Source organism: Phyllobates terribilis, unplaced genomic scaffold (genome assembly GCF_046119375.1).
Source record: "Phyllobates terribilis strain yellow unplaced genomic scaffold, ASM4611937v1 Scaffold_2__4_contigs__length_985480577, whole genome shotgun sequence".
Classification (NCBI taxonomy): domain Eukaryota; kingdom Metazoa; phylum Chordata; class Amphibia; order Anura; family Dendrobatidae; genus Phyllobates; species Phyllobates terribilis.
This window is the reverse complement of record NW_027362762.1, coordinates 211,397,568-211,410,975: the sequence shown is the minus strand read 5'-3', so window position 1 is coordinate 211,410,975 and position 13,408 is coordinate 211,397,568. Positions and strand designations below refer to the sequence as shown.

Genomic DNA, 13,408 nt, shown 5'->3' with positions numbered 1-13,408 from the left:
ATCCCGTGATGCTCGGGCGAGTACCGAGCAGTGTCGAGCATGTTCGCTCAACACTAATCACTAACTGATGTACTGTCTGTAGCTGAAATGCCTCTATAAGCCAGTCTCATATGCAGCCTTAAAACCATGCTCCTGGTGTTTATCTCCAGCCTATGTACTCTGAATATGGGGGTATCTACTTCTCCCTATAGTACAGGTTGCCACACATCTAGTCCTCCCCTTTGCCTGCTGTGTCCAATGCTCAGCCAATCACTGGCTCATATGGGACCTGCCTCAGTCAGTGATTGGCTGAGCACACATTGTGTGTTGAGAGGGGACCAGTAAGGAGAGACCAGTAGTGATTCGGTAAGTCTCAGAATGGGATCAGTGATATGCATATTGCTCCTTTTATTATATAAACCACTCTGAGCCTTCTGGACAACCCCTTAAATGATGCCAAAAAGTCTATGCCATTTCATTGTTGTACTTTTCAATCACTACAATGTACCGAAGCAGGATTAAATATACATGTATTATTTGTATATTGGTTGAAGTGGAAATTTTTGAGTAGGAGGCTTTCACTTTCAGTACTCAGCTGTGTTTTTTTACAGTCTTAGTCATTTTAATCTAGTGGCGTTCTGTGCAGGTGCATTGGCCAAAGAGCTAGAAAGCTGTAGCTTCCACAATAGAAATGTATTCTTGTTTTAGAACAAATGAGATTATGAAAACAAAACCTGCAGATCAAAGCAAAGAACCCAAATCCAATCCCCTCTGGTGAACGGAAAGATCAGGAGGAAAGTCTTATGGTGGGAGGGATGTGAAGTGCAAGAAGCGGATTGTGTCAAATACAGAAGCTTTTATGCTAATAAACTAAGTAATTACAAATGAAGAGTAACAGGCCTCGGGTTGAGTTTTGTTTATGTGATGTTGCAAATTATTAACATATACATACACGATGCGTCAGCACACTGCGGCTAATGAATACATCAACTCCAGTATTGCTGTAAATGTTACAAATGTAAGGTACTTAGGGTTTTTTGATCAAAAGAGCGCAAAAGCAACCCAACCACGTCATGGTGACCTTTTAATATGGATGGTCCCTAACACTATATGTCCTACCTCTTTATGTGCCAAACCATGCCTCTTCTGAATAAGGGGGTGTAAAGGAAACCAGGTGTAACTCATAAGTAAAACCTTGTATGGGAAAGATGGGTGGATAAGGGTGCTGAGCCCAGGAGGGTGTCATATCCCCCGATATGTACTACAAAAAGGAAAAAATAGTGCCCGCTCACTTTTAGTATCAAATTAATGTACAAATACAATTTTTTTCTTTTTTTGTTGCAAATTATTATTTTTATTACTTTATTTTTGAGGATAGAGATAGAGAAAGCCCATTTAAAGGATACCTGTAATGTTATGTCTCAGAAACCATCACCAATCTTGTATAAGGCCATGTATCTCCTTTATGTACAGTACAGACCAAAAGTTTGGACACACCTTCTCATTTAAAGATTTTTCTGTATTTTCATGACTATGAAAATTGTACATTCACACTGAAGGCATCAAATCTATGAATTAACACATGTGGAATTATATACTTAACAAAAAAGTGTGACACAACTGAAAATATGTCTTATATTCTAGGTTCTTCAAAGTAGCCACCTTTTGCTCTGATGACTGCTTTGCACACTCTTGGCATTCTCTTGAAGAGCTTCAAGAGGTAGTCACTGGAAATGGTTTTCACTTCACAGGTGTGCCCTGTCAGGTTTAATAAGTGGGATTTCTTGCCTTATAAATGGGGTTGGGACCATCAGTTGTGTTGTGCAGAAGTCTGGTGGATACACAGCTGATAGTCCTACTGAATAGACTGTTAGAATTTGTATTATGGCAAGAAAAAAGCAGCTAAGTAAACAAAAACGAGTGGCCATCATTACTTTAAGAAATGAAGGTCAGTCAGTGCGAAAAATTGGGAAAACTTTGAAAGTGTCCCCAAGTGCAGTTTCAAAAACCATCAAGCGCTACAAAGAAACTGGCTCACATGAGGACCGCCCCAGGAAAGGAAGACCAAGCATCACCTCTGCTTCTGAGGATAAGTTTATCCGAGTCACCAGCCTGAGAAATCGCAGGTTAACAGCAGCTCAGATTAGAGACCAGGTCAAAGCCACACAGAGTTCTAGCAGCAGACACATCTCTACAACAACTGTTAAGAGGAGACTTTGTGCAGCAGGCCTTCATGGTAAAATAGCTGCTAGGAAACCACTGCTAAGGACAGGCAACAAGCAGAAGAGACATGTTTGAGCTAAAGAACACAAGGGATGGACATTAGACCAGTGGAAATCTGTGCTTTGGTCTGATGAGTCCAAATTTGAGATCTTTGGTTCCAACCACCGTGTCTTTGTGCGACGCAGAAAAGGTGAACGGATGGACTCTACATGCCTGGTTCCCACCGTGAAGCATGGAGGAGGAGGTGTGATGGTGTGGGGGTGCTTTGCTGGTGACACAGTTGGGGATTTATTCAAAATTGAAGGCATACTGAACCAGCATGGCTATCACAGCATCTTGCAGCGGCAAGCTATTCCATCCGGTTTGCGTTTAGTTGGACCATCATTTATTTTTCAACAGGACAATGACCCCAAACACACCTTCAGGCTGTGTAAGGGCTATTTGACCAAGAGGGAGAGTGATGGGGTGCTACGCCAGATGACCTGGCCTCCACAGTCACCAGACCTGAACCCACTCGCAGAGTGAAGGCAAAAGGGCCAACAAGTGCTAAGCATCTCTGGGAACTCCTTCAAGATTGTTGGAAGACCATTTTCGGTGACTACCTCTTGAAGCTCATCAAGAGAATGCCAAGAGTGTGCAAAGCAGTCATCAAAGCAAAAGATGGCTATTATGAAGAACGTAGAATATAAGACATATTTTCAGTTGTTTCACACTTTTTTGTTAAGTATATAATTCCACATGTGTTAATTCATAGTTTTGATGCCTTCAGTGTGAATGTACAATTTTCATAGTCATGAAAATACAGAAAAATCTTCAATTGAGAAGGTGTGTCCAAACTTTTGGTCTGTACTGTAAGTGTCGCACTAAAGCTATTCTGCATTTATTAAGTAATGAATTTTTAATATGGTCCTTAAGGAGGTTGTCCACTGCTTTTTCATTGATAACCTATCCTCAGGATAGGTCATCAGTGTCTGATCAGCCTAGGACCGGCACCCCCACCGATCAGCTGTCATCAATGAAAAAGTAGTGAACGACCTCTTTTTAAATTACTTGCCTCCAATCAAGTGGGCAGTACCGAATCCTGGAACAGTCAAGCGTTTGAGCCTCTAATCGTGCCCACCAGGGTTTGACTGATGGACTGAGCCCTTCTGATGTCACGCTGCTCAAATATCACACTGACTGCTGGATTACCCTGCACACGCAGTGAAGCTGTCCACTCTCACTGCCTTATTGGCACACTGTGCGTGCACCAGAAGCAGTGGTGATTGAAGGCTTTCTCACCACAGGTAAGCATGCACACGCCAACTCCACCTCCTCTACTGAGCTCCACCAAACATAACTAGTGAGCCGCCATTGAGCGTGTTCACACAGCCATCCAACCCTGGTGGGTGAGATTAGAGGCTCAGAGGGTGACTGTTCTGGGATTCTGCACTGCCCACTTGACTGGAAGCGAGTAATTTATATAAGACACATGACCACAATCAAAGTTCAGTCTTGCATAATTGCAGAGTGGGTTAGCATCACACTAATGCTTCATTCAGACTTTTTTTCATTTTTAGTTTTTTTTTGCACAGAGGAAATAAATCATTTTTCATCAGTGTTCTGGACCTGGTTTTCATTTATTTTTGTGTCCATTTTTAATATCAATGTGGAATCCTTTTTTCTCATATGCTTAAAAGAATTCCAAGTTTCACCTGCTAATTAAATAATAAAAATTAGACAACACTTAGATGACACACTGATGACATCTGAGTGCTATCCGTTTCTTTTGATGGTGCCTAACATTTTCTAAATACACAAAAACCGCCTTATGGTATGTGCAAACGTTAAGTATTTGCTGCGTTTTTTAGGCATTTTTTCCACACAGTTTCCACACAAAAACGGAAGCATTTCCTAGTACCAGCAAAGTGAATGAGATTCCTGACGTCTCATGCACATGTTGCTTTTTTTTACCTTGCACATCTGAAGCAGTGTCACATCTGCAGCATGTCAATTCTTTCAGCATTTTTGCAGTGTTTTTAACCTATTTGTTGGAAAAAAAAGCATAAAAAATGCATGCAAAAAAACTGCAAGAAAAATGCGTATATTTTATGCTGTGTTTTTGTAGCCAACACTTCCGAAATTGCCGCAGAAATATCTGCAGCAAATACTTAACAAATGCACATACCCTAATACAGGGCTAAGGCACATAAATTAATATAGGGCTGGGGTGCAGTTAGCGGAGGAGGGGGCACCACAATATAACAGGTTATTTTTAATTAAGTGGCATGGTTTAAATACAAATATAGGCATATTTGCAGATATAGGTTATTTGTTAAAAAAATGAGGCCAAGGATATATTCACATATAGATTTTTTATCATTTTTTTTTCTGCATAAAATATGCAGGTTATGACCAGAAAACCGCAACAGAGATTAAAGGGGTTAACCAGGACTATATATATATATTTTTTACTACGGGCTTAAGAAATAACAAGCAGGTAGTTGCTACCTACCTGCCTATTGTGCCCGGTGCCAATTTCTGCTGGCGCAGAGCAGTCATAGACTGCTCCTGCTGGTGATTCAGTCGACAGAGCAGCGAGTCGGTCCGAGGAAAAAAATTGCACAATGCGCGAGTTACCTCTGATAATTGGATGGCACTCCATCCGAGTGCGGCCTGACTTTCACGGTCACTGAATGGATAAGATAGAGATTTTTTTTAAAATTCTCCACATCCAAGAAAATTGGATCAGTCTGATCAAGCTCTGATCAAAGTCTGATCAGAGTGTGATTACTATAACTTGACGCATTTTCCTGGAGGAGAGAAAATTTTTCATCTGACCCTAGCCTAACTGCGGGGGCCACCTGTCAATCAGCATGATATCGCAGTCAAACCCCTTTGACAGAGCAGCTCGGAAGAAGAAGAGCTGCTCGGTTGACATGAAGCAGCTGAATTGCCAGCAAGAGCGGTCAGTGATGGCTTTGAACCGGCACCGGGTAGAACAAGCAAATTGTTGCCTATTACGATCTACCTGCCTGTTAGTTTTTAGGTCCATAGTAGGAAAAATCTAATAGTCCTGTTCAACCCCTTTAAACACATTTTGGTGTTTTTTTGTTGCATTTTTTGTGCTAAGTAGAGGGGAATAAATTGATTTAATATGAATCAAATGTGTGTCAAATTTTATAATTTCAATCATCTCTAGCCCAATGCTTTTTTGATCCCAAAGGGGAAAACTGCAGTAAAAATGATGAAAGAATTGGCTTGCCGCCCCACTGGTAACAAAAGATACAAGGAAACCAATGCATAGTGTGAATTAGATTTTCGATATCTGATTCATGTTGCTCCTACTGTAAAACGCTGCTGTTTTCCCGACATGGAAAAAATGCATCAAAAACACTACGTATAAACAAACCCTGAGACTGAGGTTTTTAATTTTAGCTGTATCATATAAAAAGAAAGTTCTGCTTTCATACTTAAAGGTTAGTCCATATAATCCTAATAAGCAACACAGATCATTTGCCTTACACTTTATAATATTTAGTAAGGGGCAACAGATACTTTTGTTACCAAGTTTGCTAATGGAAAGGCACCTTGTGACTTGGATCCTGGAGGTTCCTGTTAAAGAAGAGCAGCTGGAACAGAGCACGGAGTGATTACATGACCCAGAGGGGTGGGCTGGTTGGAACTACGGAGCCTGCAACAAGAGAATAAGCGCAGTAATGACAGAGCAGAGTAGACCAGGAGGCTCAGTGAAGCAATGTAGCAGAGTCCCATGGTGTAGCTGAGTTGATTATGTCGAAAGGCTCATTGTAGTGATGTTTCAGAGTCAAGAGATGCAGCACAGAGCCCAGTGACAAGCAGAGCTTGGAGAACAGTTCAGCAACCTAGCTGTGTTCGGTATGTCTGGAGGCGCACATTGAAAATATAGCAAAGCCCAGCTATGTAACAAAGCTAGTTATGGTGAGGAGGCACACAGTGGCAATGTAGCAGAGCTGGGTATGTCAGGAGGCACTGAGTGACAGAGTAGCAGAGTCCAGTGGCTTAGCAGAGCTGTGAATGTCAGAAGGCACTGAGTGGCATTGTAGCAGAGCCCAGTGATGTTACAGAGTTATGTATTTCAGGAGGCACACTGTGACAATATTGGAGATTAAAGTATGTCAAGAAGCCTGGAATAGCAGAGAGGCCTGGTAGACGTCCACAATCATGGCAAACAACTATCTGAAGTTTCAGATGGCGACTCGCTCAAATGGCTCTAATGAGTGATATCACAGGAAGGCGCTGAGTTTCCATGTCACACCACGTGCAGAGGAGCTGAGACACGACACCATATAAACATATAACTATAATTTTTCAAATTGATCAAATATGTCTTATGATTCTAACCAAGTACTTGGGTGGAACTGTTATCATTCATAACCTGACTTATCTGTGCTTCTTCAGAGTCTTATTAATCACTTTTTTTTATTCTCTTTTCTAGATTTGTATTAAAGGCAAAATACATATATTCAAATATTTAAGTATACAAGCGTGTCAACTGGAGAAGACAGGAGACGCGTTTTATCTTCATGCCATCGAGAGGCCTATTCTGCAGCAACATGCTGAGGAAAGGTAATGCAGCATGGTACATTTACACACGAGATAGCCGTATACAGTATATTCAGTGCGAAACATCTTTAAAACCAACAATTGATTGATTCACAGAAATCAAACTGGTTTTGTGACAATAATTTTTATTTTTTTTTACTTTAATTACTTGAAATCCACGCACAAAACTCCATTATTACAGAAAAGAGTGTCCCCATCCTTCATCAAATAATAAATCTTTATCTTCCCATTCACTATTTGTTCTTGGTAGCAGTCGGGGTCCTTGCTCTTTCAGGTGCTTTATGCGTGAGATATTCTGTTCACACAGAATCTGAAGTGGTACAAATTGTATATCTATTATTAAATTGAAAACATAGAAAGTTACATTAGTGACCTATGCACATGCATGGTGCAAAACAGCCATAATTACAGCCAAGTGAATAGTCTCTAAAGAAAATGCCTTTAAATGGATAATCGTTAGACTTTAAAGATGTTTTCCACTATTGCGGCCATTTTTATTTAGATACATGTATTTGGGGCTATAAGTAATTTTTGCAATAGGGTTTGATTTGGCTTTTATAAGTTCTTTGTGTCCCTGCATATTGAGGGTTTGTGTTCATAAATCAGCTTAGAGCTGGTCATAAAAAGACAAATAAAAGAGTTACAAACTTCCCAATAGACTTTTACTGATGGACTCTCAGTTGACTCATTCAGCAGCCAACAATAGACAGTGCAACAAAGAGGTTATATAATGACACCAAATTGCATTATTTTTAGCTCCAATTACATGTATTTAATTTAAAAAAAAGTTCCCAAAGGTGGAAAACCCTATTAAGGTCTGGGAAGATGTGTCAAATATGACGATGTGGTTTAATTATCTTATTTGTGATACTGTCCCAACTTTGGCTGCCTTCACACATTGTGGCCACAATCAATATTTTTTTTGCCACAGCCATATCAAAATACAAGACGTTTGCCATGATTTTCATGTGAACGCAATCTTAAGTGAACCTGCTGCCTGACCCACAGATAACATGAATTAGGGCCTGGGTTTCCCATTACAGGCGTCTGTATTTTATTATGAGAACCTGGTTTAGAGGAAGCCTAGTATAAAAGGAAATCGGGGAGCCGTCATCAGGGTCTCTCTCTGGCTCGGACTGGCCCACAGGAGAACAGGAGGATCCCCCGGTGGGCCCCCGGGCAGGAGTGGGCCACCACCCTCTTATATGAGCACTACTTGGCACTATATACTTGAATCACTATGTACAGACAAGGCAGCATCTTATTCATTTATCAATCTACCCAGAGCATTGTTATATGCAGTACATTTGTGATTGAGGATAATGTTGAATTTGCATCTAGTTGAAAAGTGGAGCCCTGGAGTTGGTTACAGGTGGGCCCTTGGCACCCCAGTCCGACACTGGTCTCTCTATATGCCAAAGATCTTTCAAAGTATCTGAGCCAGATGAAAAAGAAAAGTTCTGATTACTGTTCTCCGCATACCCAGCCTCTTTTTTTTTTCAAACAAAGGCCCGATTCTTCATGACTAATTTTGCACCCCAGTCTCGATGAAGATTGCATTAGAGCGTCTTTCAGCCGCCTTTCACCAGTGTTAGAAATGTACCCAAGTCATGGACTAGAGTGCATTCCTTCCTACTTAGCTACGTTTACCATTTAAAAAGTTGGCTTTCTTGACGTAAAAATACAAAGTGTAGCAATTTTTTGCCTGCAACTTTGAAATCTAGTGAAAAGTGATTAATTAATTCTGACCTATGTGTACTCTGAAATATTACAGGATTTCAAAATGAAACTTAGATGCTTCAAGCCAGGAGTTTGTCCCAGATTCATGTTGCCATTGGTGTGGGTAGCATGAAACACATGACAAGTTCTCTCTAGCTACAACTCTTGCTTCCTGTTAAATGCGTTTCCACTTGCTGACTAATACAGAATTAAAGGAGTTGTCCTGGATTTTTATATTGTTGACCTATCCTTGGGATCAGTGAGGGTACGACACATTGCACTCCTGACAATCATCTTTTGCTGGTGCTGCCAGCGACTGGTTGTGCTCATCTGCAGAGCTGCACAGCGCCGTCAATTGTTTAGTGGCCTCGGCTCGATCCTGCAGATCTGCTCCTATTGACTTGAATACAGTATATAGTTGACAGAGCTGTGCAGCTCCGTAACTGAGCACATTTGGCCACTGCCGACATCGGGAAAAGCTGATAAGCGGGTGTGCTAATTTTCCCACCCTCAATAATCACATATTGACCTTCCTAAGGATCGGCCATCAATTTTAAACTCCTGGACAACCCCTTTAAACAACTGTCAATTGACTACACGTCTGCCTATTGGCGGTATTTTAACAGCTTGTTGTGGTGCACAATATCTGAGAAAGTTCAATGTAACATGTCAAGAATTAGACTGGCACTCACCACGTAGTGTTATACAAAGACAGCACTTTATTTTCCTTGCATGGTCATAAGGTATACAAAAAAACAATATTGGCTGTTTCACGCACCAAGCGCTTTCTCAGGGCACCTTGAGTCACTGGTACAGTGAGAAAGCGCTAGGTAAGTGAAATGGCCATAGGCTACTGACCTGCTGGATATTATTCTTTTGTATACCGCTCGACCATGCAAGGAAAATAAACAGCTATTTTTGCATCACACAACGTGGTGAGTGCCAATCTACTTCTTGACATGTTAAAATGAATTTCACCCGACTAATCAGAGTTTTGTTGGTGATCGTCAGTTTGATTCCACTGCACAACTATGGTGACTGAGTGCTCCTAGAAGCCCTCTTACATGATTTATCAGCCAGTGTGAACATACTCTTATACATTCACGTGAGCAGACGAGGCATGTAATATATATGCTGAACCTGCTAGGAACATTTTTTGACATGAGAACTATGGACATGCAGACAGTATATAAGGTATGGCTGAAGTAAAAAACCAAACTCCAGGCAAAAAAAACCCCCTAAATTGTACATAACCCTTACTTCCATCATATAACCTGGGTGGGGATCTTCAGGGATGTTTTACTCTATGCTGTGTTTTAATTGATATTTTTGGTGCATATCTAGCATTGAAGATATTTTTCCATTAAAGAAGGACTCTGATTCTGGTGTTGGCAGTGACAGTGGGGAAAAGCGCTTATCAGCCATAGAGGTAATTGCCCTTCACTGTTGTATCCACAATCTCAGTATTGTTATTTTTATTTCTACTCCATTGTATCTTCAATGCAAAATATACATTCTATTATGTTAGAGATAATTGTGTTATGTCCTGGTAGGCTAGAGTCGTCTTCTTTATAAATCTGATCTTTGTAATTGATAAATACTGTAGATCTTTTTCTCTACGGTTTTTAAATAATTTCTGTAACTTTCCCATCAATTGATGACTAGTTATATATACTGTGCTTAATGTATATGGTCCCTGCGTAGCTTGGAGTATGATCCAGTGTCATACAGTTTTCTCTGCTTACCTTACATTCTCTAGTGCTCAGATTAATATACAGGGTCCAGGGCTATATAAGTACAGATAAATATATAGTTGCTGATGTATACAGGATTCATTAGTATTTGATGAGCACTGTATGGATTTTGGGTAAGATTTTGCTGCTGATTTCCCTATGAAAAACATCAGAACTTGTAAAATGAAAAAAAAAACAAAAAAAAAAACCCAAAAAACTAAACTCCTCTCCACTTGCATCTCCTTGGCTCCCTTGCCTAGTCCCTTTGTAGTCTCTGTACACCCAGTCTCCTGCGATGATGTCCCATTCTTAGTGCCTGCTGCATCTTGTCATGAACCAAGTTAGGTAAATCTGCAAAACATGTACGAAGCTGCAAATTGAAAAATCTTTCACATCTTGCAGGTCAAAATTCTTCCAATTTCTTATGTTTTACTACTACTGTATTTCACTGCATATTGTCCATCTGCAGATATGGATGGATAATCTGCAGCATTCGCTCTGCATGTGAATAGCCATAGCTTGCATCCCAGATACTTACAAACTTAAAGTCAACAAACAGTTCTGAAAATTCATCAAAATAATTAATTATCTTAAAATTAGTTGCAACAGGTTTTACTATTGAGAGCGTTTGTTTTTTTTTTAAAGCCCTTCGGCTCGATCTTGAGCCATGGCAGCTCGATGGATGAATGATCTGTAGGAAGATCGATCTTGTGCAAGCCTAGACAGGTCCACCATGGTCTTCTCCGCCATTGTCTTGATAATATTAAGCCATCGGTTGCTGGTCTTCCTATGGGGGGCGTTTAGGGAGATTATAACTCTTTTGGATGGATGGTAGTTGGTTTATTTATTTTTTAAACCTCATGCCCTGAACATTTCCATGAGTCTTCTTCTTTTTTTTTGTTAAATAAAATAAAAAAAAAGAACATTTTTTGTCTGTGGTCATTGTTCTATCCTGGACAGTTATAAATAGAGGACCAGCTGCAGGAAACTACTGTGTAGGATTCACCTGCAGAATAACCTCTTCTTCTAAGTAGAAATGAGACTGCCAAGTGTGACACTCTGCTAGGAAACATCTGGATGAGAGAGTATGTACTGCCAACCCTCGGAGTGATAGAAATTAGTTTTTTGATCTATGTAAAAAATATATGTAGTATGTAAATGAAGAGCTCCCATAGTCTTGATCTTATCCAGAGCTCCACTTATAGTACAGCTAAAATGAGATGCTTACTGTACATTTTGCATAAACTAGAATTTAATGAAATAAAGGCAAACTGACATCACCCAAAAAATATATTTACCTGCAGATATATGGTTAATCTGTAGAAAAGTAGCGTTAAAACCAAACGAGTGACAATAACCTCACCTCACCTTTCATTGTGATTTCTTCGAATCACAATGAAAGTCTTATACAATTGTATATCCTACATTGGGCGTATTACACTACTTCACAACTAGCCAGGTCATTACCTAAACTAACGCCCCAAATGTCATACAGTTCCTGGCACTTTCTTCCACCTCATTTGGAGCTGTCCATGGATACTGGGTTTTTGGAAGCAGATGATCAGATTTTTTAAATGACATCATAGGATCCCCGGTCCCTCTCAGCCTGAAAAAATGTTTACTATGTACTGATTTTTTATTAGCATGCATACTTTTCTGACACAATCTCTACAGTGGCTTGCAAAAGTATTCACCCCCTTGGCTTTTTGCCTATTTTGTTACATTACAACCTGTGTTTAAATATTTTTGTAATCCGATTTGGGTGTGATTAATCGGCAGTAAATAGTCTTAAGTTAGTGAAGTGAAGTGAGAAAAATATAAGCATAAATTAAGTTTATGTGATCTAAAAATTGGCATGTGCATATGTATTCACCCCTTTTGCTATGAAGCCCCTACAAATTTCTGGTCCAAGCAATTCCCTTCATAAGTCACATGCTTAGTGAAAGTAAGTCCACCTGTGTGCAATGTAAGTGTCACGTGTCTGTCAGTATATACACACTTTTTCTCAAAGGTCACAGAGGTTGAGACCAAAGGTAACCTTGAAGGAGCTACAGAGTTCCCAAGCAGAGACTGGAGTATCTGTCCATACGACCACAATGAGCCATACATTCCATAGAGGTGGCCTTTAAGGATGAGTGGACAGAAAAAGCCTTTACTTTCACACAAAAATTGTAAGGTTCGTTTTGATTTGGCCAAAAGACATGTGGGAGACTCCCCAAATGTATGGAGGAAGATGCTGTGGTCAGATGAGACCAAAATTGAACTTTTTGACCAACAAGGTAAACGCTATGTCTGGCGCCAAACCAACCCAGCTCATCACCCCAAGAACACCATCCCCACAGCGAAACATGGTGGTGACAGTATGATGCTGTGGAGATGCTTTTCAGCAGCAGGGACAGGGAAAATGGTCCGAGTTGAGGGGAAGATGGATGGTGCGAAATACAACGATATTCTTGAGCAAAACCTGTTTCGGTCTGTCAGTGATTTGATACTAGGATGAATGTTCACCTTCCAACAAGACAATGACCCAAAGCATACTGCTAAAGCAAGACTCGAGTGGTTTAAGGGGAAACATGTAAATGTTTGGGAGTGGCCTAGTCAAAGCCCAGACCTTAATCCAATTGAGAATTTGTGGTCAGAATTGAAAATTGCTGTTCACCACAGGAAACCATCTAACTTGAAGGAGCTGGAGCAGTTTTGCATTGAGGAATGGGCAAAAATCCCAGTGGCAAGATGTGGAAAGCTCAGGGAATTATCCAAAGCCACTTGCATCTGTAATTTCCACAGAAGGAGACTCTACAAAGTACTGACTTTATGGGTGTGAAAAGTTATGCTCACTGAAGTTTTCAGTTATTTTGTTGTTAAATTTGTTGTTTGCATCACATTGAAAAGAAAACCAAATGTTCACAGTTGTAGACATGTTCTTTGCATGAATTGATGATGCAAACTCTCAAAAAAAACAAACAGTGAAATTCCAGCTTGTAAGGTAGCAAAACATGAAAACCGTCAAGGGGGTGAATACTTTCGCAAGCCATTGTATATTTATTTATTTATTTTACTCACTTATATAGCGCCATTATTTCCACAGCGCTTTACAGACATTATCTCATGCAAAGAAGGTGGTGGTGAGGCTGGGGCTGGCTGCTCATTTCCCAACCATAAATTAATGG

General features: G+C 40.2%; 1 protein-coding gene across 2 annotated transcripts in view; it reads left to right on the top strand.

The window, feature by feature from the left end:
- The window catches only part of LRCH1 (leucine rich repeats and calponin homology domain containing 1), a 247,834-nt gene that overhangs the window by 153,945 nt on the left and 80,481 nt on the right, over positions 1-13,408 (top strand). For both annotated transcript variants that reach the window (XM_073663838.1, XM_073663837.1), the window contains exons 6-7: positions 6,659-6,789; positions 9,850-9,934. In XM_073663838.1, the coding sequence (XP_073519939.1) occupies positions 6,659-6,789; positions 9,850-9,934 (216 nt within the window). The remainder of the gene's footprint in view (positions 1-6,658; positions 6,790-9,849; positions 9,935-13,408) is intronic.